The sequence below is a fragment of the Peromyscus eremicus genome, chromosome 14 (genome assembly GCF_949786415.1).
Source record: "Peromyscus eremicus chromosome 14, PerEre_H2_v1, whole genome shotgun sequence".
NCBI lineage: Eukaryota > Metazoa > Chordata > Mammalia > Rodentia > Cricetidae > Peromyscus > Peromyscus eremicus.
Genome location: NC_081430.1, coordinates 40,042,078 through 40,067,567, shown reverse-complemented (window position 1 = coordinate 40,067,567; position 25,490 = coordinate 40,042,078). Strand labels below are relative to the sequence as shown.

General features: G+C 38.1%; 1 protein-coding gene across 1 annotated transcript in view; it reads left to right on the top strand.

Moving 5' to 3' along the window:
* Cep128 (centrosomal protein 128) overlaps window positions 1-25,490 on the top strand; it is a 334,023-nt gene that overhangs the window by 121,615 nt on the left and 186,918 nt on the right. Inside the window, exons 15-18 of the mRNA XM_059279885.1 lie at window positions 1,449-1,467; window positions 4,587-4,763; window positions 8,170-8,229; window positions 20,348-20,540. Of these exons, the coding sequence (XP_059135868.1) occupies window positions 1,449-1,467; window positions 4,587-4,763; window positions 8,170-8,229; window positions 20,348-20,540 (449 nt within the window). The remainder of the gene's footprint in view (window positions 1-1,448; window positions 1,468-4,586; window positions 4,764-8,169; window positions 8,230-20,347; window positions 20,541-25,490) is intronic.

Below are 25,490 nucleotides of genomic sequence, written 5' to 3'. Positions count from 1 at the left end.
CCTTAAGTTCCCTCAGCAAACCCTTCTATTCAGGGAGCTGCCTCACGGGCCTTTCGTTTTGTTCTACTCAGTTTTTATATCAACATACATGTATATGGAACTACTTTGAGTTTACAGAATTTACTATCATGTAACATCTGTGTTTACTTAGGTTTGAACAAAATGGTTATGATGTGACAAGCACTAGAACAAATTTTGAGAAATAATAGTTTACTTTTGCCTAATTTGCAAGACAGCTGGGGTTGCCGTTTGGTACCTTTGTTTCTACATTTCTAACAAAACTTAGAGTGGGTGCCTTTTCTCCATGGGTGACATTCAGTGTGCCTTAGCTTTCTTGCTGCTGTTGGCATGAGGAGTGGGAGTCTTCTTTCCAGAGTCAGGTAAACAGCTTGTAGACAGGCCCAATTTTTGTTCAGGAAGGTTTCATAATTTGCTGTGTAATGTTACTGTCTGGAATTTAAAGCCAGAGTCAGCTGTTTTCCTAAGTTTCGGAATATTCCTCATCCCAGCTTCCTGACTGATGTGTGTAGCTCTAGTGTGTAGCTGTGCTGCCAGTGAATTTTAATTAAATCTTACTGACTTTGGTTTCACTCTTTAGTAGTGTATGTTCCCTGTGTTTTCTACTTGTATCTCTCCTCCCCCAGCAATGTGGTAAAGATGGTCTTAGGACAGAAAGATTTCATATTTGCTTATTGAAGTTAATTTTCAGTTAAAGAAAATGATTACTTTTGAAAATTTATTTGGAAATCAATGCTTTACTTAGGCTATAAGCATTTAAAATGTATTTTTGTTAAAGTGTGAGAAAATGGTTTATTTCAGGTAATAAATATCTTGGAAACAAAATGTCACTTTTAAAACTGTTAAGACATTGACGGTATCTCCGGAACTTCCACAAATAGATGGCATTCTGTGGTACTGGAGTGAACCTGGGGCCTCGCTTATGGTGGCATGTTATCTACCACTGAACTATAGCATCTCTGTTGTCGCTTTGTTTTCTTTCTCTTTCCTTTTTTTCTTTTCTTTTCTCTTCTCTCTCTCCCTCCCTTCCTCTCTCCCTTTCCTTTTGAAGTCTGGGTCTCACTGTGTAGCCCAGGCTGTACTGGAACTCACTCTATAGACCAGGCTGGCTTCAAACTCATAGAAATCTGCCTGCTTCTGCCTGTGGAGTGCTAGAATTAAAGATGTGTACTACCGTGCCCAGCTTGTTATTGTTCTTTGAAAATATTTCTTGTTTTTATATTTTGAGACAAAGTCTCTCTAATTTGTCTATGCTGGCTTTGGATTGCTATGAAGACAAGACAGGGCTTCAACTTTCAATCCTCCTGCCTCAGCCTTCAATTCCTTGAGGTTACAGTCTGCGTCACAGTGCCTGTTACAAGGTAGCATTTTGGTTTTGTTCCTTATTTTTGAAGCTGTTATATTTTTATTACAGTTGTGTCTCCTTACAGTCTTCAAACCATGGAGAGAGTGAGTGTTCTGGGACATAAAGATATTATATAAGAGATGGCTGTGTGTGGCAGAAAAGAATTCCTTTAGAAAGTCATTGTGAATTCCTGAGGTTTAGAAGCTAGACAGTCTCCTATGCATCAGTACCTTCTGATAGAGCACCTTTTTAACATTGCTTCAGCGAGACCACCATAGCCACTTAATGCCTCAGAAAATATAGACCTGCATGGGAATTCATAAGATTGTCTTTACAATGTTGAAGTTGAGTCTTCACAAAAAATATCAATATCATTTATTCAGCAAAGTGAGGGAATTTAGGAACAAACACAAGCAATATTTGTGGGTTAAAGATGTACGGACAGATAATTACACTAAGATTTGGTAAACTAAAAATTGATATAAATAACATGCTTTTGATGACCAAGAAGTGGTAGTGGATCTTGAAGAATAAACTTTAAAGAATACGATGTGGTACAGTAATAGGCAGGAAGGAATAATAAGATATAATATAGCGATAAGTACATAAGAATAATTGGAAGGCAACTATCTTACCTAGGGACTTTGCAATAAAGGTTATTTCCTAATAAATAAATCCAAATTATCAAACATTTTTCAAAGCCAGAGTATTAATTTCTCAGACAGGCTCCTGTATGAGAGAGAGAGAGAGAGAGAGAGAGAGAGAGAGATCTGGTATACGTAGCAGTTGATATATAGAAATGTGTCGATCAGGAGAGAGTTTGGACAGAGGAAAAAAGGCAGTATACCTCGGCCACCTTCATCTTAACACTGCTTAGAAGACTGAGACACACCTGGCATCTTGGTTTCTAAGACCACGATGTATAGTTAGCCATGCCATACTGCTGTGAGTAGACATTTAAATATCACTTCAAAAAGCAAACTCTGTCTCCTGCTTATTAGATAACATTTGCTCCACTGCAGTCTGTAGGGGTACTCATATTGGTTATACTGATGTGATTTTGATCCATGTGGTAGTTATAGTTCTTGTTGCAAATAGATATAGTTAACTGAATGGCGTTCTGTTCTGTACATTAATTTCTTTATGTATTGTCCTCCTGCTGAGAGATGATTCCACTCAGTCTTTAGAAGAAACAAAATTCCAGTTCCATGTTCATAAAGCTGAGGGCTGGATCTAGGTATGGATTAAGTTGAACTCATCAAGACAAATGGTTTCTCAGCAACAGTCCTATTTTGAGGTAGAACAACTTCAGGCAGAGTTGTAAAATCCATGAGTTCAGGGTAGACATAAGTAGGCATGTTTGAGAAACTGAGTCAGAGTAGGAGACAGTAGAAAAGAAGGTAAGGCAGGCTGCATGTAAGGGCAGAAGAGAAGTTGTCCAAGGCTCTGCACTTGTTGGCAGAGGAGCTTTCATTTATTTTGTAATCTAAGCTGAATTGAAATGAAATATTTGTATTTTTTTATTAAGACCTTACTCTTCCTTTCATGATTAAAGAATTATTCCCTCCGCATCAACTAAGCAAGGCACAGATGAGCTCGCAGAGACTGAAGTGGCAAGCACAGGGCCTACATTGCTTCCACCATGTCCTCTGCATGTATATTACAGCTTTTAGCTTAGTATTTTTTTGGGACTTCTGAGTATGAGAGTGAGTGGGTCTCTGAATCTTGAGCCTGCTCCTAGGACTCCTTTTCTCCTGTTGAATTGCCGTGTCTAAGTCCGTCTTACTGTATTTCATTTTGTCATATTTGGTTGTTATTACTTCGAAGCCCGTCTTTTCTAATGAGAGGCAGAAAGGGAGTAGATGTGGGCAGGAACGGGAGGAGTTGAGGGAGGGGAAACCAGAATCAGGACTTATTCTACGAGAGAAGAGTCTATTTCCTATAAAAGGAAAAAAGATTTATTTGTGTTTTATACGGAGTGTTGCACCTGGAAGTCTGTCTGTGCACCACTTGTGTGCCTGTGCCACAGAGGCTAGAAGAGGGCATCCGATTCCTTGGTACCAGGTACAGACAGTTGTGAGCTGCCATGTAGGTGCTGAGAATTGAACTGAGGTCCACTGGAAGAGCAGCCAGTGTTCTTAACTGCTGATCCATCTTTCCAGCCCCAGTGATTAATTTTTAACAACTGTGTTCTTTTTCTTTTTTCTTTGAAATTCAGAGTGGGTTTGATGCCCACATACTCTTGCTTGTTTACTTGTGTCTAATTAGTTGTTAAAGATTACTAGGCTAGTGTGTAATGACTGAACACATATTAAACTAGCACTATGACTGTGGTTTGTTATTTATACAGTTCAAGTAATTTCATTATCTTGCATGCTCTGTGTTGCACGGCTTTGAATTTCTCCAGCACATGTTCAAAAAGCTCATATTGTCGAGCTTTTGAGGGTTTAGACTGTTTGTATTATCTTTACCAGTTTAACATTCCTAATTCACAACCCAAAGGGAAGCATTCTGAGTGTTGTATCAGTGTACCTAAAGCTATGGACTTGGGGGCATTGGAGATTTTGAATTTTCTTGTCAAGGATGCTTGGTTTTAATGAAATTGTTTAATCGTAACTATTGAGAATTGTATAATAAGTACTAATGATTGCAAATTGTTCTGCCTAGAGGCGACCCTGAAGCACTTGGGCCCCAGTCAGTCCACAGAGTTCTTCAAGACCTCCTGAAAAACCTTTTCATTAAATGTATTTGTTTACTTGGAATGTGTTTCCATCTTGGTTTTTATTGAATTTTCATGTCTCAAAAGCGTGTGTATAGCATGATGGCATTCAAAAATGAGAATTTTGTAGGAATATTTTGTGATGGAATTTAGGTGATAACACATTGAAAGCAAGCACTGTGTTTGGTAATTTATATTTCTGGTATTTTATGAATGTTTAGGGTTTACCCGTGATCAATTTGCGGTTTTAGCTTTTCTTCTGACCCACTAACAACACTGTTGTCAAACGGCAGAGGACATTTTCAACATTGTTTCTTTTGTTCCCAGAATTTTTATAGTATTTTTGCCTGTTGCTTATACTTTAGTTCTCATGAGATACCTATTTTGCTAAGTGAAGAGATGGCCACTCATATCTGTGTTTTAATCTTGCTCTTAGGTTTGGACCATAGGTAACTGTGTCTTGGGTCTGCTTACTAAGGTTCTGTTTTATTTCTTGTGTTACAGGAGAAACATATAAGTAATGAGGAAGAGCACTTGAGGAGAACGGAAGAGGCCAGACTGCAGCTCAAGGGTCAACTTCTTTGTTTGGAGACGGAGCAGGAATCCATTCTTGGTGTAATAGGAAGGGAAATTGATGCAGCTTGTCAAACTTTCTCTAAAGACTCCATGGAGAAATTGAAAGTAATTATGAGTTCTCATTGTACCTTAAGTTTTCAGTTAGTTTTCTAATATATAATTATAATGGGATTGGAACATGTGATTATATGGGAGTCACATTTTTATTTCAGAATGTTTTATGAAAAAAAATAACTTCTTGCATTGCGTAGGAGTTAGAAACTATTACTATACAGTCCTGGTGAAAGTGTGAAGTTGTTCTACTGAGTTACCCATGTCTCACTGAGAGAAAGATAGCTCCTCAATGAAGAGGCAGGAATATTGATCAAGGAAACGTCCTTTGAATCAAGAAGCTTGGATTCTGAATTTTCCACCCTGGTAGCTTGTTAGCAATGCTGTTGAATTCTTCTTGAGAGGTTTAATGATAAGTATGGTGTGTGCTGTGTCTCCCATAACCCTTAAAATCAACCCATCTCTCCAATGCACCATGAAATCTAGTGTAGAAAAGAGAACCACACCTGGAGGGGCTGGGTTCTTGCTCCTACATATTTATCAGTGTGATGAAATCTGAAGTAGGAATTGAAACTCTGTGGACTGACTGGGGCCCAATCAAGTAAATGCTTTGCAGTTGCACATTCTCCGTTGTTTGAGCTCTAATTGATGTACTCTTTCCCATATTTAGACAAGTTCATTGTTTCTCAATTAATGGTTGTCAGGAGATGACATATAAAAAGTGTCCCATGGGTGTTTTAATTCCTTGAAGGTAGATGATTTTGAAATGTAGACTCTGGCATTGCTATATTCACATGACATACTCCTAACACATTAGGCTGCAGCCTCATGCTCAGCTGCTTATTTCATTTTATGACATGGCCACACTGAAATGTGGTATTGCACTTAGGTGGTTTTATGTTGAAGCTGGGTCATTCTTTCTTCCTCAGAGCTCTCCTGAGATCTCTTCCCACTTTCCTGATTTTTTTCCTCCTATCTTCCTTTTTCTCTAAGTGATGTTTGAAAGAAAATAAAGATATGATTCTGCTGTATCAGGAAAAGGTTTCTAAGGCTTCAACTATATTATAAATATTTCAGTTGGTAGAATGAATAGAATTGGTAGATATTTTGTAATTTATAGTCCCCTATTCATTCTTTTGAGACAGTGTGACAAAGCTGTGAGACTAAGATGAGCAGTAGTTGGGTTTAAGTGGAGAGCTGAGTCTGGGGATGCCATAGGGTCTTTATATGCTACCTGTCTTTTTCCTGTCTAATGCTGTTTTCTTAAATGTTAAGGCTTCTCTGAGCATGTGACTTGTAAACCCTAATTTCATGCAAAGGAACATATATTAGCAATGTAGCATTTACTCCATGTTTAACTATTTCATTTGGGTAGTTTTCAGTCATATATGAGCATTAAAATCAAAACATGTAAATCATGTTATAAGATGCATACTAAACCTTGTTACATGTAACTGTTGGAAAATACACATGAATATCATGGACAGGAACATTCTTAAATACTTTGTATCTTTATAGCAGTGGTTCTCAACCTATGGGTCACAGCCCCTTTGGAGGTCAAACTGTCCTTTCATAGGGATCACCTAAGACCATCTGAAAACACAGATATTTACATGACGATTCATAACAGCAGTGAAATTACAGTCATGAAGTAGCAACAAAAAGAATTTTATGGTTGAGGGTCACAACGACATGAGGAACTGTATTAAAGTTTCATAGCATGAGGAAGGTTGAGAACCACTGCTGTGTAGGAACAAACTGTCCTTTTAATACGCTCTGAAAGTAATTCTGTGTTTTGTTGTGTTTAGATGTACATACATGTTCTCTTTTCGTCTTTTTTTTCTTTTTCACAGCACAGGTCTGTTACAGCGTTCTTGTCACAGTTCCTTGAGGTTTACTATGATAACATCTTGATGGGCAGTCATCTTTGTCTATTGAGTGGGCTTTGTGTTCCCCGCCGTATAGAAACACTCGTGTACTTGATTTATACTTTGACCTTATGTTAGTGTCTGAGTCCCAAGACCCTGATAACCTGTAGTTCTGCCACTTATAACTGGTGAAAGATGTTCTTTAAAACATGAAATCATTTGCAAATCTGTGGAGCAAATCATGACATTGCTTGTATTGTATCAAAATAAATATTACCCAAAGGGACGATTTGATTGAGGCAGGAAAGATTTAATGGAGTTGGTTAATGAAAAGGAAAGTATAATTGGTGACAAATGGGTGCTCACAGATATTTAGCAGCATAGCACGTTGTTGAAAGAGGAAGAAGAAATAGAAAATTTGGGCAGTTAGGGAAAGCCTGATTGAAAAGGTGGAGCACCTAAACCTTAGGTTAGAGCTGGGTGTGGTGGTTCAGGCCTTGAATCTAGCATGGGAGCTGCAGAAGAGAGGCCAGCCTCCTCTAGATAGGTGTCCACAGTTCCAGAGAAGCCAGGGCTACATAGCAACACCCCATTTCAAAACACGAGACAAAGTGAAACCAAACAAACCAGCAGCAGAGCTGGGTTAGACTTAGAGAAAAAAGTGATTGGGTGTACTGCCACTATGCTTTTGTGTATGGAATGTGGTGGATACTTAATATGTATTAAGTATGTATTTAAATGAATTAACTACTGCTATTCTGACAGAGAGCTGTGTACATACATCTGGAGATATGTAAGCATTTGAGAGTAGAAATAGACGTCTCTTTAGAAAAGAAAGGATATTTTTAGATAAAACATATCGAGAAATTCTGCAAAAATATCCTATGTAGCACTGAGTTTGAAGAACTGGGAATAATGTAGTTTGTGTTTACAATTATAAAGACATCAGCAGCTTTTGAGTGTAGATTTAGCTCAGTAATAAGGCAAAAGCAGATGTTGAGCAATTTTATAAATGAGTTGGTATAAAGGAAATCAGAGCAGCTAATAAAGGCAATAGTTTAATACAAAATTTTCTGTCTGTTTTGAAATATAAAGCAATGTTTGCATAAATTTATTTTGATGAGCTGCTCTTTACAGTCTTTGATAAAACAAAATGGACCCCTAGGTATAAAGATGGATAAACGAGACAGAATCAAGTTTCTCTGTAGGCACATTTAAACCTCTGTGGAGTCCGTTACTGGAACAGCACTGAGAGGAAGTCAGAGGCAAAGCAAACAGGCTTTAATCAAGGTTGCTCGCCAGGTGAGACCTCATGGGCTCAACTCCAGAGGTTGGTGAGGGGAGCACTTGACAGCTAGCTCATCTTATGTGTCTCTATCTGAGCTGGCTGGCTGTTGTCATCCAGTACATAAATGCATAATAGGCACTTAATAACTGTGCTTTGAAATTGATTGTATACTTGATACAATCTTCCTCTTTTCAAAGCCTTACATTTAAGGACTATTTATTTGGATGTTGTGGTCAGTAATTTTATTTATGTACTTTCATGCCAGAAAAAAACCTATTTCTAACATTCTTTCCTCTTTTTGCAGGTATTTACCTCTGGGCCTGAAATACATTATGACCCACATCGCTGGTTAGCTGAAAGCAAGGTATTTCATCATGGAATCCTAAAATTTATGATCTTTAATAAACTATATTTGGTATGGCCATATATATCTCCTGTCTGTCTGTCTATCTATCTGTCTGTCTGTCTGTCTGTCTGTCTGTCTGTCTGTCTGTCTATCTATCTATCTATTTGTCTACTTATCTATCTATCTACTTATTTGTCTGTCTATCTATCTATCTATCTATCTATCTATCTATCTATCTATCTATCTATCTATCTATCTATCTATCTATCTATCTATCTATTTGTCTACTTATCTATCTATCTACTTATTTATCTGTCTATCTGTCTATCTATCTATCTATCTATCTATCTATCTATCTATCTATCTATCTATCTATCTATCTATCCATCTATTTGTCTACTTATCTATCTATCTACTTATTTATCTGTCTATCTATCTATCTATCTATCTATCTATCTATCTATCTATCTATCTATCTATCTATCATCTTTTTGTTTGTTTGTTTTTTCTTTTGAGGCAGGGTCTCACTGTGTAGCACTGCCATCATAGAATCAGGTGTATAGAGCAGGCCAGCCTCGAACCCACAGAGATCTACTCACTTCTGCCTCCTAAGTGTTGCTATTATAGCTGTGCATTAGCACGCCTAGCTTAACCATATATTTTGTTGTATAACTGAGTATATAAAAATGTAACACTTGGTTGCCAGAGAAGCGTTATTGTATTACATGTTAGAAGCATCTAAGTTTCTTTTCTCTCATTTAGTATTTATCTTAAATGTATTGTGTAGGCAAAAATAAGAAAATAAAGGGTGATAAAAATTTTAAATTAAGATCCAGATTGTAACAGAGACAAATTCTTCTGGTTTTTATTTAGGCGAGAGTCTCTGTGGAAGGGTCTAAATGTCAGACTAGCTAGAACTCATGTTTATTTTACACATTTATTGAATGCACCCTGATTCTTTTGTGTGAGCTTACAGCCTGCTGACTTTGCTTGTCTCAAGCACCTCCCTTCACTCCCTAGGTTGCTGTTTACAAGATGAGAAGGGCCTACTTTATGTCCTAAAGTTAACTTCTCACTGTCATCACTGAAAAAAATAGTTGTGCATTAACAGAAGTTAAAAATTAATGATTTTCTATTTTTATTTAAAAATTCTACATTATAGTATGCCTTTTTATTGTATGAAAATTTCATACATGCACATGATGTGTTTTAATAACTTCCCCCTCCAATTCCTCTTATATTCTTTCCATCACTTTTCACTGTGGGATATATAACAACTACTTTTGTATGATAGATCAATTTGCAAATTCACTGCCTAAAATATATGGGATATTATTACTCCTATGCACTTGTAGTTTTTTATAGAATAATTTTTCAACTTTAAGGTACACATATATAAGTCTTTTTACTTTATTTAAGCTTCATCATAAAAGCACCTGTAGTATAAACCGGCTAATTACACTTCCTGTTTTCTAGTTTCCTGTATGAAGAGACTTTTAAGTTTGTTTGTTGATTGACTAATTGATTGCTGTGCTTGAATCCAAGGCCTTATGCAATGTGTGTACCACTGGACTACACTCCACATTCCCATTATGCTTATTTAAAAACGTGAGAAAAGTGAAGTCTCACAGGAGGAAAGTAACTTGTTCACTACCATGTAAAGAATGAATATTACCTACCCTCTGACTCACAGTGTCGTACCACTGTATGCATTGTCTTTCAGAGTATTTGCTTATTTAGCCAACATTCATGTCTTCTATAATCCTTTGTGTCAGTCGCCATGGCTCTCATGTAGTCTCTGGTCTAATATTGAGGTGTGGACAGATTCCAAAACATCTTTGAAGTTTGTTAAGTTACTGTAGCTATTTGAAGACATTGACAAAAGAGCATAGGAAAATGTTTGTGCTGGCAAGAAGGTGGGCTAGAATGTTACAAGAGTGTCATAATAAGCTACTGGAAGGACAGACAACACTTAAATTTGGTCTTATAAATTATGTAAGTGTTGGAGAGATGGATCAGCAGTTAAGAGCACGGACTGTTCTTCCAAAGTACCTGAGTTTGGTTACCAGTAGCCACATGGCAGCTCACAACAGTCTGTAACTCCAGTTGGAGGGGGTCTAAATTGCTTTTCTGGCCTCTGGAGGCACCAGGAACATGAACATGAGTGGGACACAGACAAAACACCGATACATATTTGGGTAAGACATCTATACATATAAAATAAAAAAATCATGTGGAAGTTGATTGACTAATTATGGGTAAAAGAGTGGTGGGAAGCTGAGAGTATTTAGCTAAGAGAGTGGCCACTGCTGAGGTTGCTGAGGGGGCTGCTGGTGGGATGTCATGACAGTACATTGGAAGGTCAGCCATGCTTTAGGGAGGAGAGTAAAAAATAAAATACTGTGAATGATCACAGACTTTACCTTACTGTACAAAATTCTTCCTCTTCTTTGAAAAACATCAATCCTGCACATTTCAACCGTTTTTGTTAGAAATAGATGCAAATTCACGTTTTTGCCTCTTGCATTGGAAATGTAGAATGTATGTTTTGGTATCTCAGAATTCCTTGGCTGGGAACTTCGGTTGTGCATTAATTGAACATTTCTCTTTTTCTTTTCCCTAACTCTGCAGTTCTGACAACAAGAGCAATGTACTTAGAATTTTCTTTCAAGTTAAAATCTTTATCATTTCTCAACAGAAAGCTTTCACTGCTGTGGCTCAGTTAAATTATGAGAGGCAGAGATGACTCTTAATCATAGCTCTTTAATTTGGGAGCTGGTGAGCAGTTTTCTCTTATCATTTAATGGGATTGAACTTGTGATCAGACCAGCTTTAATACTGCATGAGACAACTGTTCTGTCTACAGTGTAAAAGGGTGTGATAAAAAATACCGTGCTGACCAACTGACTAGGGAGGAATTGAATCTATTTACCAGGAAGATGGCTAGAGTTATTGATGGGCTGCAATCCTGTACTGTCCGTGAACTATGACTAGACAGCTCTATAAGTATTGGAGATAAGATCTGAAATCAGGGGACAAAAACTATATGGAAAGTAGAACTGCTATTCAACTAGTCCATGCTGACATCTTGCGGTATTGGAAGGACCTCAGAGGACATTTGGTAATTGTTTTCATAAATCTACTTAATGAATTTCTTTGGTTAGTGTTAACTGTAGAAGAAGCAGCAGGCTGGGTGGGTTTTTTTTTTTTATCACTGTCACTTTGTAGGCAGTGGTGGCATGACATAAACATGAAGTCCAACTGAGTTGGTCCAGATTTTCAGATAAAATAACCAATGGAGCATCAGAATAAGATGTTATAGGAAGGAAGAGAGTTGAGATAGCTATTAAGGAGTGCCAGGCAAGTAGTTCCTATAGATTAAGGATGAGATTTTGTTATGAATTCTAGCAGACCATAGTGATTGTGCTTTCCTTTGCTTAACAGAGAATAATATTATGTCCTAGATGCTATGCTACATTTTGTGGCATAAAAGTTAATAAGCCCTAGAGGAACCTGCTTTTTTAGAAAAGGTAGATGAACATGAATTTGAGTATTATATGAAGAGTTTAATGAATATATGCAGAGGCTGCCATGGAAGTGTGATATCTCTCATGGATCTTAAAGGTGACACGTGGAATAACATGTATGCAGAGAGAATGTGAGAAATGCAAATAAACTCCGAGTGGTTTGACCAGAGCAGAATCTGAAAGGGCAAGGCAGAAAATGGCAGAGAGGAGGCTCCAGGTTGAGATGGGGAATAGGCTTATGCTATTTTTAGGAGCTCAGATTCAGATCTGCATTTAATGAATAGTCAGGAAGGAATTTGAAAAAGGGAGTGACGTGCTCATGTTTGTGTTATAGAAGTATCACTTTCTAGTGATGTAAGAGCTGGGTTAGAGGTGGTTGGATTGAAGTGAGGGTAGGAGGTTGAGGCATACTGATGGTTGATTTAAAGAGATTGTTCAGAGATTTACAGTCACAAAAAGATGGGGGTAATATTTTGGCAAATAATAGTTGTCATGTCAGAAGGTGGTGGAGACTAAGATGTATGGTTTTTTGTTTTTTTAGGTCAAACTGGAAGAGTACTAGAAAGAATTGATCCCTAAATAAATGGCAGGCAGAGTCCTCTCAAGCAAGCTAGCTAATAGTGGTATCCATATTTTGAAGTATCTGTTTGGATAGTAAAGTTCAAAGAGAAGCAAGGACATGTAGGTTTAAATGGAGGGAAATGGGAAATGAAAAAAAAAAAACATTGTTGATGAGACAATAGGGATGAAGTCTCAAATCTAGCAGGCAGGTACCATAGGATGGGGCCACATGCTATTTTGGATGACTGTTCATTCCATATCTAAGTTCCTTTCTTAGGATAGTACCTTAGTTAGGGTTTCCTTTCCTGTGAAGAGACACCATGACCACGGCAACTCTTATAAAGGAAAACATTTAATTGGGGCTGGCTAACAGTTCAGAGATTTAATCTGTTATCATCATAGTGGGAGGCATGGTGGCATATAGTCAGACATGGTGCTGGAGAGGGAGCTGAAAGTTCTATATCCAGATCAGCAGGCAGCAGGAAGAGTACCACACTGGGCCTGGCTTGAGCATCTGAAACTTCAAAGCCTGCCCCCAGAGACACATTTCCTCCAACAAGGCCTAATCTCCTGCCACTTACTGTGAGCCTCTGGGGGCTATTTTCATTCAGCCATCACAGACAGTCAGTAAAGAAAAACTGATGTCATGCACAAGGCAGAATCCTGAACACTGTGTGGTTTACATGTTTTCCGAGTCCAATGTAATTAATCCTTTAACATGTTAAAAAAATGAATTCAGTGTAGAATGTTGCATCCTTTCTTTTTGACTGTTGTCCCTTGCACTGAATTCCCATTCACTCCTCTAGTTTTTAACCCAGGTGGAGGACATTCTTTGTCTGTTTTCCCTGTTACACTTTTCACACTTTTTGCAATGTGCCTCACTCAGTGCTCAGTAACTTCTTATCCCAAAGAACCATTCCATTGGAGTTTTTACATTTTTGCACTCAAAGTTCTTCCTCTGCTTCATAATTATAGAAGGATGAGTAGTGAACACATGGAATTTCAGTAAATGTCTTGGGATTATAGGTGTGGGTCACCATTCCCAGCCTTCATTATATAGTTTAATCCCCAAGTATTTCTTTTTTTCTTTTTTCTTTTTCTTTTTTTTTTTTTTTTTTTTCCGAGACAAGGTTTCTCTGTGTAGCTTTACTCCTTTCCTGGAACTCACTTGGTAGTCCAGGCTGGCCTTGAACTCACAGAGATCCACCTGGCTCTGCCTCCCGAGTGCTGGGATTAAAGGTGTGCGCCACCACCGCCTGGCGCAAGTATTTCTTTCATTAATTCAGATCCATGAATTAATGAAATATTTCAAGATCATATAGACAGGAAATACACTTCAACAGTACTGGAGTTGAAGTTCCTGTGGTCTCCTGTTTTGGGGTCATTCTCAGAGCCACACTTCTTGTGTTTAGAGTATTACCTATGCTAGGCTTTGGGAAGTCCCTTGTTTACTGTGGTCCACTCAAGTGATGTGAGAAATTATAGTGTAACTGCTCCTGTTCCAGATCAGAGAATAGAGGCTTCCATGATTTTGAGTTTTATCAGGAACAGAAGCTCCTGAGTTATTAAGAAGGGTTTTGCACTTTGATTACTGAGTTCTTTGTTTTTCTATGTTAGTTCTGTAGTCCATTTTTAAATAAAACTTTACGTTTTTGGATATTGCCTCTGAAATAGTATGTGTCAAAAATGTTTGGTACTGTATGTTCTTGTTTAGGATATGAATAATTATCTAATACTCTGTCCTTCAGTAAAAGAGAAAATAGCATACTCAATGTTTGTTTCATTTGTTGGAAATATGCTTTAGGGTATATATATGGAAAATGCACAGTTTAGGGGAAACTAAATCTTTAAACATACTGTTATTATGGAGATTTTTTCTTTTTTGTTCATATTTAGAAATAAAATGTGAAGAAAGTATTACTTAAAAATGATAATCCTAATCTGAGTCTGACCTATAATCTAACTATTTAGGAGGTTGAAGCAGGAGATCACAGTCAATTCAAGGGTGGACTTAGTGAGACTGTGTCTCAAAACCAAAGTAAAAATGGCCGGAGATTGGCTTAGTGGTAGAGCAGTTGCCTAGCATGTGTGAGGCCCTAGGTTCGATCCCTAGTGCCACATAAACATGTAAAATGTTCCTTTAATCTGACTTTTGTTTGAATTACATGGTCTGATTCAGTTTACTTTGGTGACTTAGCATATTCTAAAAAAATTACCATTCTTTTTCCCTCCCTGGTTCTTATGTAAGCCTTTTCTCTTTGAAATTATTTTTAGAGTTTTGATGAGGGAAGCATAGTAGTTAAAGCAGCAAAATTATGGGTCCTAGTGTTATTGCTGACTACATAAGCTATCATCTTTTATGTGAATTTTCTGTTTTCTCTGGTTTTGAGTTTTGAGTCATTACTTAGTGACTTTGCTGTGTTATGTGAAGTCTCAGTAGAGGGCTCTCACAGAATAGAAAGATCCTTGTGATAGTTTTACTAGCTGCTTATGAATATTCCCACCTAATTATGAGCTGGAGCTACAGAGATAAAAACTGCCTTATTTCCAAATTCCCTGTATTGGTTTATTTAGCACTGCTTGTTGATGTTGGTAAATAAATGAGTCTATTATGCAATCTGTAAAATGCTCCTGTGAGTGGTTCATAGAAAGGTTTCTGCTGTATGATTAATAGCCTTGCCAGCTAATTATAATTTGCAGTGGTTAAAGTCCTAGGTTCCAAGCCATTTTTTCAAGATACTTAATGAAGATGCTGGGTATTTATCTAACAAACACGATTTCTCACAATTGATTATTGGTTGATTAAATTTCCATAAATTTTAATTTTATTTTGGATTATTAATACAGTCTATATTCATATTCACTTTGTATGAAGCCTCCAAGTATAACTGAATCTTAATTTTGTTTGACAGTAAGATAAAGCCTTTGCAGGAGTCGATTAAAGCCATTGGTCACATTATAGTCATCTCCCTGACTCGTCCTCGTGAAATCCCACAGGCTGGTTGTTTAAACATTTGGCATTTATTTTCTCATAGTTGGGGAGAGAGTCCACGATAAAGGTAGCACCTCGGCTATCTTCCTGGTTTGTGGAGGCCACCTTCTGTCTGTGTCTTCATCTTCATCCGTCTTCTGTGTACGTCCTGTGGGAAAGAGTTTTGGTCTCTCTTTCTTCTCACAGAGGCACCAACTCTCAAGGTTAGGGTCCTACCCTCACAAAATGATTCTCTTCACCTCCCTCAGTGCTCTGTAAATATGTGTTTAGGCTTTTGCTTTAGTGTACAGCTTCTGAAAGGATGAAATTTAATTTATAACTTAAACCTGTATGATGGCTAGTTCCAGGAATGATTTTTTTTTGTGTGTGTTACGTGTTATTTTTACCACATGTCAGCGGGACAAGGCAGATTTGTTGCTTCTCTATTAACACTGTTCAGTAATGCCAGGGACTGACTATGTGAACTATAGTGAACAGAGGTCAGACACTAAGATGAGATTGAACTGAATGGACCCAGGAAAGGGAAGTGCGGGCTGAGTTTCTGTGTTTGCGAATCTATCACTGCGTGAAAACAGGGTAAATAGAGGCTGGCGAGTGGTGGTCTCAAGGGTTTTCTTTCTTTCTTTTTTTGTTTTTTAAACCAAAAGTGTTTTCAGCTGTTGCAGTGGTAATGAGCGAGCACTGAGCATGACGAGGAAAACACATGATGACAATGTGGAGTTTGTTTTCTCTTTAGGCTGTTAGATGAGCTGGTGGAACAGGGTCTTGTTGTCATGTGCCAGGAAGCCCTGGGAGCTGAGGAGAACTTTGGGCCTGATCACATTAAAACTGATGCTTACACCGTGGGAGGGAAAGTGTTCCTTGAATTTTATTATACTGTTATTTTTTACTGTTAATTTTAGAAAGGCCTGTTGTATTTCAAATATCCAAATGTAGTTCAGAATGCTAAAATAGTGAAACAACAGCCTGAATGATCTTTGTACATTCATGAGCACTTGATATCTTTATCACTCCCCCCCACCCCACCCCTCTCAGACTCCTCCTGTGCCCCACACCATTATGGACTCTTTTTTGATTGTTTTCATTACATGTGTGTGGCACACACATCACTGTATATCTAACCTACTGAGTCCATTTAATGTTGCTCGTATGTACCTGTGTCTAGGGTTAACCACTTGAGATTCAACATTGTGGGAGCTCATCCCTAGAGGAAACTAACTATTTTCTTAGCAGCCATTGGTTACTTATAGCACTTCATCTAGGTATGAGACCATGCGAAATTTCTGCTGTCCACATTGGCATCTCAACTGGAGTTTTCAGTATGCTGGTCTTGTTCAGGCAACCCTATTGTTGAGATTTGTTGGGTGCATTTGTGCTGTCTTGGCTAGGGGACATCTGGCAACTGGTGTTCTAGCCTCTGTAGGGGTTACATTGCAGATGTATCAGTTGAGGTTGGATACCCCACAGTCCTGTATTCTCTTCAGTTTGACCAGTGGTGGATCTCGGTCAATAATAATAATAATAATCTCCATCTATTGTATAGAGAGCTTTTTGGATGAGGGATGAGAGCTATACTCATCTGTAGTTATAAAGATTAGCATTTAGAATAGATTTAAAAGTAATGTTGGTATAGAACAATGGTAGTGGTAGGTTTTCCTCCAGGTCTCTAACTTCTCAATTTGTGGGTAATTGACTGGGTTTCCAGTACCAGGCACAAATTTCCTCTAGTTGAACAAGTCTTAAGTACGATGAGACAGCTGTTGGTTTTTCCATTCCCAAGATAAAAGTGCCACTTTTGTACCATTGAGGCTGTCTTACCAGTCTAGTCATTGTGGGTCATAAGCTTTTCAGCAGGGTAGGACTACCAATTACTCTTTTCCTTTAGCAGCTTGCATAGCACCTTCCAATCCAATGAGAACCTGTTCTCAGAGAGGAGTCATCCAGGTCAGTTCCAGCTTGATTCCTCCAAGTCCTGTGTTCAAAGTGTATTGTATTTTCAGCACTAGGCTCTTAGTTGTCTAGAGGACAACTAAGGTGATGGTAATAGCTCTTGTTATTTTGGAAGACTATCATACTCCTCCAGGCAACAACTGGAGGGGAGATTTCCTGTGCCTGATACTGGGGGTTTTGCATGGCTTTTATGTGGTGCCTCATTACCAGTGTGCTATAACTCCATTACAAATATATGTATGTACATAGACATATGCATGAGAAGTATCATTTTAGAACTTAAAACATCTTAATTCCATTTGTGAGATCCTTCAGAGTCTATGACATCATACTAATGCCAATGTGTTGACATTGGCCCTTTCTACAGAAGATTTTAGGTAAAGATACAACATTCTTGGTGGAAGTCTTAAAGATCTAAATCCCTTACAAGGACAAAAATGTATGTGTTTAAACTGCCAAATAGATAGCAGATAGAACTGGCTTTACCTCTTGTCTTTGAAAGATCACTTTCTTGCTTCATTTTGAGGCGTTTATCCATCACATCTCAAACTGTTTATTGTCTCTTAGTCATTCTCACTGGATAATCTTATCTGTTTTGAGAACTTTGGCTGCCTCCATTGCTGAGCCATAATCTGTATCCTTATCCAATTCTCTTGAGCTCTATACTCTTATACTCACTCAGTTATCTTTGCTTCTGTGTCTCATTGGCTCAAGATCTTCATTTTCCAGTCTGACAGTGACTTCTCATTCCCAAGACTTTGTTGCTTCTGGTGTTTTGTTTTACACTTCATAAATTAGAAACTTAGACACCAATATTGATTCTTCTTTCTACCTGACTGTGAGTTTGGAGGAACTGTCAGATATGAAATATGCAGGTTTTGGCTCATCCCATGTTCTTCATTTGCTTGCAGCTGTATTACCATTCCTTGATTTCCAGCCTCCACTGTATGCTCCTCTCAGAATGGAGATTATATTTTCTAAAGAGCACTCCCTTTTCTGGCGAATGAGGATAACGATGTCAGCCCAACCCTGTGTCCTTCCTCAGTGGCCCAGTGGATATGGTTCCTTTTATCTGGCAAGGAGTTGATCATGTTTCCTTGTCTCCTGTCTTGTTGAACTTTTCATATCTTTGCATTTGCATGAATATTTTAAATGGAATGTTAGAAAGTAAGGCAGGATTTGTTAATTTCTTTAGTCATAGTTTGTTTCCACAGCCCAATTGAAGTTGAGGGACATCCATATTTATTCAATGATGGCCAGATAAGACAGGCCCACAGACTGCATTGTATGTACTTGGAACCTGATCTTATTTATTCAGGGAGGCTTAATTTCAGGTTTGTTTTTCTAGCCCCTGTAACATTCTATGCCTTTTGGTTTTTGTTGTTGTTTAAACAATAGATTACTCAGTCAATAAGTGCTTACTGTGCAAGCATGAGAACCTGGGTTCAGGTCCCCAGCACCCATGTAAAAAGCTGGGCCCGGTGGCATATACCTGTAATTCTAGCACTGGCCAGGTAGAAACAGAAGGATCCCCTAAGCTTGCTGGCCAGCTAATCTCAATCAGTGAGCTCCTGGTTCACTGAGGGAACTTTTTCAAAAAGTAAAATAGAGAGCAGAAGAGGAAGACAGCTGACATTAGCTTTTAACCTCCATATACACATCATAATTGTGTATGTGGTACCCTCCCTCCTATATGTCCATGTCTGCACACACACACACACACACACACACACACACACACACACACACACGCTCAGTTGAGGTATGCCCAGTACCTTTAGTATGTTTATAGAGTTGTACAGCCATCAGCACAAGTTTAGAACCCTTTTTCACCTAGAAAGAAAATCAGAACTTTTCACTGTTACTTGCCAGCCTACCTTTCACCAGCTCCCAGTCCTGCTCAACCACTAACCGCCTTGTTTCTATTGATTTGTCTATTGTGGATGGGAAATAAATGGAGTCATACAAGCATGCTCTTTTGTGATTGCCTTTCTTTGTATAGAAAAAGTTGTTTTCAAGGTTTACCCATTTTGTGTCATGTTGTGTTTGCCTTGCTTATGCTGACATCATATTTGATTGCTTGGGTAGCTCTCATTTTATTTATCCATTTGTCATTTGATGGGCCTTTCGGTTTCTCAGGACTGTTGTAAATATGGTGCTTTGACTATACCTGTATGGCTTTCTCATGGATTTCATTTATCTATTCTACTTAGAATTGCTGGCTTATATGGTAACTCTGTCTAACCTTTTCTGTAACTGTGATGGTTTTCTGAAGCAGACATGTGTACCACATGCTCTTTCACCAGCAGACTCTCAGGGTTTCAGTGTCTGCACATGTACACTAGCAGTTTTCTCTTCTATCACTGAGCCCACTTTTCCCTTTCCATCAGATGTTTCACACGGCTTACTTCTGCCTATAGTAAAGACTATTGAAAGTCAGCTGGGCTTGGACGACCTATCTTGGGTATCCTCAGCACTTACAGAGTAATTTTATATTGAAAGTAGAAAATGTATTTGCCATTCTGCTTGAAACCCCTGGCTATTGAAGGTGGGTGAGGTTAGAGTCTTTGCAGAAGAGTTGCATGGGCTGACTTAATTATGTGAGCTGTTGGTGTCATTCTTCCAGCCTGTAATCTTTCCATCTACCTGATTTGTAGGATGGATGGCACTGTGTATTTCTAGTCATTGTAACTATGAATGTATTCATTAACATTCCCCCATCTCTAAATCCAAGTCATTCTATTCTCAAGTGTTTTGTAAACTTTTAAATGGCTTTACTAAATTGTCTTACATATCAAATTAAGGGACTACCACCTGTGTCATGGTTGGCCAAACTCTACTGTAGTGTTGTCTTTCTAAAGACAGTAGAATGCACTGGGCATTTTTATAAAAATCTTTTGACTTTCATAGCTTAATTCCTGAAATAACATTTAACTGTTATAAACCTTTAAGCAAATTAAATGTTCAAATTGTGTCTTAATTTGTCTTTTATTTGTTGGGATTATTGTAATGTTACTTTTTTTTTTTGACTCATAGATAGGCTGTTGTCTTCCAGACTTTCATTTTGCTTTTTAATAAGTAGATATAAATGTCTTTTTGTCTTTAGACCAAGCTTCAGTGGCTCTGTGAGGAGCTGAAAGAGAGAGAGAGCAGAGAGAAGAACATGCGGCAGCAGCTGATGCTCTGCAGACAGGAGCTCAGGGACCTGACGGAGCACAAGGAGTCTGAGCTGCTCTGTCTGTTCGAGCACATCGAGAGGCAGGGGCAGCTTCTGGAGGAGTTCCACCAGGAGAAGAGAGGTGGGTCCGCGTGCTCCATAGGACCGTGGCACTGGGAAAAAAAACCTCCTGGTACTTCTTCACTTAGGACTTTTCCTAAACTGTTTTCTTTCCTTGCCTCTCATTCTCTCATTTTTCTTCATTTCCGAGACTATCGGTGCAAGCTGTTGAGTCCTGAGAGATTTCCTTTGGCCACAGTGTCCTCTTTTGTGCTTTCAATATGTATCTATGGGATGTGTTTGAGAATTGGCTTGGTAAGGCTTTGTCTTCTCTCCTGATAAAATGATTGAAGTAAAATATCCATTCATTCAATGAAGACTTGTTTTGTATTAGGGACTCTCTCCCTGGTGGTGAGAACAATAATCAACCAAAGGGAAAGGTCCTTTATTGAGCTTACCTTATTCTGACTTGGGTGCCAGAAAATGAATACAATAAATAGATGCACACATATTAGGAGGTGTAAGCTCACTGGTGAAAATAATGGGCTAAGAAGGACAGAGTTTGGAAGAATTATGACAGAGTCAAACGTTACACAAATGACTTAGAAAAGTACATGTATAGTTGCATTCATCATAACAGGAAAAAGAAAAATGATGCCTAAAACCTGTGAAGTCAAGTATTGTTGTTCTTAAGCCATTGCTTTATTGCCTTATTGATGAACTCTATTAAGAAGCACAGGAAGCTCATTGTAGTGTACCCTTAAGAAAATCTGAAATTTAATATATGACTTGCTTGTTCAGAGTATTCCTTTTAAAAGTAACTTCATTTTACATTTTGATAAGCATGAAAAGGTTAAGTATTAAAGAGGAAATCATATCTTAATAGTGTTATGTGGAGGCTTGCCCATCCAGGCCACATCCAGAGGACTGTTGCTCCAGGCCAGTTGAGTATTGTTAGCTGTGGCTACAGGAGATGTCAAAGGATGCTTTCCTGTTTTTCCTTAATGGCAGTACAAAAATGACAGTATACCTCCACAGCTGGCTATGGAAGTTTGAGACCACAGCTTTACGTATTTCCTGTGCTTTATGTCATACTCCCTAGCTAACACTAGGTTACAAATCAGCTTCATTGTCAGTAAGTAGTGTTTGACCCTGTCATCATTTCTTTGTATTTAGATTAATGTGGCATGCAAAATCCAAAGAAGAAAATATTTGTACACATAGCTTTAAGAGGAAAGCTACTACTAAGATATGAAGAAGGGAAATTATTTTTTGAGAAAGTAAGACCTTTGTAACAGAGAATGATTTCTCAGTTTGTTTTTAGTCAGTGTCTGTTAACCAAGAGTCCAAGTGGCAGGCACTAGAGGGGTTAAACACCATCTACTTTCCTTTTTTGTGCTCAGCTCATCGACTGACAGTTTTGTCTTAGCAGTAGTGGCTGCAGTTGGGCAAGCAGCTAGAAAGTCCTTACCCAAATGCGTCACCTTTTTTTTTGTCTCAGTGCATGTCCAGCATAGGCAGATAAGGAATGTACTGGGTGGATAATCTATCCACTGGCACATGGCTACATGGAGACAAGGAGGTTTCCGGAAGGAAGTGGTTTGTAAATGTTGCAAAGTGTTGTACTTCCAGTGCTATAGCACAGTGCACTGTTGACATGCCAAGGATTTTGAGCCCATAAATGGACAACTAAATGAATGAAACAGCGTCATTAGAGAGGGTATAATATTAACATTTAGTGAGAGAAAAATCATAATTTAAAAAGGAAGCATAATTGTGTGTTATATTTTAGATTTGTAAAGAGCTGATATCTGGCCATTGACCCAAATTTCTTAACATTTTGAAATTCCTTGGCCACCAACTGTAGGCATTTTCTATATCACATAGATTAGCAGTGAGATTCCATTTGTGTTTTGTTTGCACATTATTAATTGGCTGTCCAGCCACACTCACCCATTTCTATTACTTGCCAAATTAAGTCACTTTTTCAAACTTGTCTTACTCAAAGAAAAATACATGTAATAATGACACTTGCAGAATTACTGGTCATTGTTGCTTGGTGCAAAGATAAAGAAAAACAGTATTTTGTTTTTTGTTGCTCATTCCTGTTGCGGGTAGCTTGAAACTGAGGGAACTGATTATGGGACAGTAGACAATAAAGAATAAATTTTCAACTGTAAAATGCTTGAGGAAGACAAGAATGAGCTAGAGTAAACCCAGACTCAAGAACTGTTCTCCGGTGACCCAGAGAGAAAACAGTCAGACGAGTCAACAATATTTGCCTCTAATACAGGGTAGAATTTATTAAGAAGCAAGACCTTGGATTTTCCTCAGAACTTACAGAGAATAGATGCAAGAAAGATTAATAAAGCTGGTGGAGCAAGGGAGGGACTAGAGTATGAATTTAAGAAAGATGAATTGTGTGGGAACCCATTCTAAAAAATAAAAAAGACAACCACATGAATACTTAGCTTCACATTGCATTTTTCTCATAATAGTAAAATAAAACAAATTTATATTTTCTTATTGAAATGTCAGCAAGTGTCTGAGCTCTCTGTTGACTTGCTAAGTGGAAATTAGCAGTGAAGTCCTCACTGGAAACCCAAATGCGTAAGGTGCCATTTAATTTTATTTTTTAGTGTGTGTCTTTATTGTTAATGTGAACATAAAACGATTTAAAAGGTTTTCGTAGCTTAATTTTAGGTCTTTTTCTTTTTCATAGAGTCTAAATTACACAGATAAAAATTGGTCTGTTTTGTTTGGGAAATTTGTTACCAGTAATTAGAGTTGATGACAAAGAAATCAATTTACCTAAGTTCTTTTTATTATCATGCATGTTATTAATGATTAATTATGGTTATATTATTAAGCATTAAGCTGCTTGTGGATCAAGATAATTTAATGTGTTAATTATCTTGTAGTACCACAGATGTTGGGTTTGAAATGAATGGATTGATGATGAATTACTCTTCAAATTTTGCACATGTTACCATAGAAGGTGGGTCTCATGGTACCAGATGGAGAAAAGTGTTAGTAACAGCCTTCTTGGGACCTTAGAGAGGATGAGGATTAATAATCTGAGAATCTCTAAAATCGAAAGTATGTTACAGAACCAATAGTGGTACCCTGTCTTCATTTAGCCTCCTTGGCTTGATGATGTGTGGTTAAGTGAGAATCTCTGTTTCTATGTTTTAATTGTTCTGTTTCAACAAGCTCAACCTCTCTGGGCTCAGTACTGTGGTGATGGATGGTTCGCTTCCATTTTCTGTAAGTTACTATTTGGTAAAACTTCCCAGAACACTCTGCAAGATTTCAGCAATAGCTTCCAGTTAGCTCTTCATCTGTTCTCAAGTGACCTGGCAATCCTGCCCTTCTCTGTGAAGTGGGCTTTGTATAGTCTCCCATTGCCTCAGCCAATTAAGACCTTGAAATTAGGCTTTGAGGAACCCTGCCCATGCTTCCAGAAACATAATAGCGCTACTTTCATTGAAGGAGATGAGAAGTGTTTAAGTTTGGCCAGTGAACAAAGCAAGGATAAAAACAAGTGCTAAAATCATAATTAGCCCTGAATATTTTAATGCAAAAAGGGTATCAGTTTTTGGACACTATTTCACCATTATGTTAGATTTTCCTCCTTAATTTATAGTTCACAGTTTTTTCCCCTTGCTTCTTATAGGAGCAATTAAGTTATAGAATAAGACATTTGGAAAAGGGTATTACATCCTTACTTTTGAAGAAAATAGCTTTGCTGGGTTAGATTTAGGCACGAGTCAAGACATTTCTGTTGCTGTAAGCCTGAATAAAGTTCTAGAATGTAAGTTCTTTAGAGAACCTTTCTTTGATTTGGCAGTGGATGTGTGATTTTTTTTCATGGGTTTTGTGCACACATGTATTCTGTTGTCATAGAGTGAACACCCTCATCTCTATTTGTAACAGTTTGATGCCTTTGTGGGCTTCTCCTTTGAGGAGTTTGTCATTTTTGCACTGATGAAATTTTTTGCTCACCCGTCCCTGTTTGATTGGCACTATCCTTTAGAAAGGCTGAAGGAAGAAGGAACTGACCCTCAACTGTCAAATGACAGAAGTCTCCCCCCACCCACTTTTGGCTTTTTTGGCCATTGTGAATCAGAGAGGGATGACAAGATATGTAATCCAGTTTCAGGAACAAAAGTATTCAGAATAATTTGTGTTGTGATGCTGAAATTGTACCCAGGGTCTTACTCATAGCAAGTAAGAGTCCTATGACTAGGATACATCCAAGGTTCATAGAAGAAAAATTATGTAAATTACTTGCTTATATGTGAACATTCTGCCTCATAGATAAGAAATGTTTCAAGTAACTTATTTTTTTTTATTAGACTGAGAATGGCAAAATATATTATCCCTGACACACGAAGTATATTTGCTGTGTCTTTTCTTTATGAATATTAGAGTCCAAAGAGCAGCGATAGTTCTCTATGGTTTTGTGTTGTTTTGGAGAATTGACAAAGTATGTGCAACCCCAGTGATGAGGGCTTGGCATCACGTGAATGGTAAATATGTGTTCAACCACACTGATCCTGCCCATAGAATGGCAAGATGCTGTTTCCCAGCAGAACTACTGTGATAATTTAAATGAGATGTTCTTAAGGCTTAAGACACACTACACATTGAGCAACATGTAGCAATAGATCCTTGTCCCTGAGCTCCACTGGTTCTGTCTATGCTTGGAATTAGAAGAGTGTCCTCCCCTACTCCTCATACTGGGTCATCTTGCCCAGCCTTAATATATGGGGAGGTGCTTAGTCTTACTGCAACTTGGTGTGCCATATTTTGTTGACTCATGGGAGACCTGCCTTTTCCTAAACAGAAATGGAGGGAGAGTGGATAGGGGAGTGGGAACAGAGGGAGTGTATGTAGGGGAGGGAATGGGAGGAGAAGAGGGAGGGGAAACTGTGACCAGGATGTAAAACAAACAAACAAACAAACAAATGTAAAACAAACAATTAAAAACAAAAGAAAACTCTTAATACTAAAATGGCAAAAAAAAAAG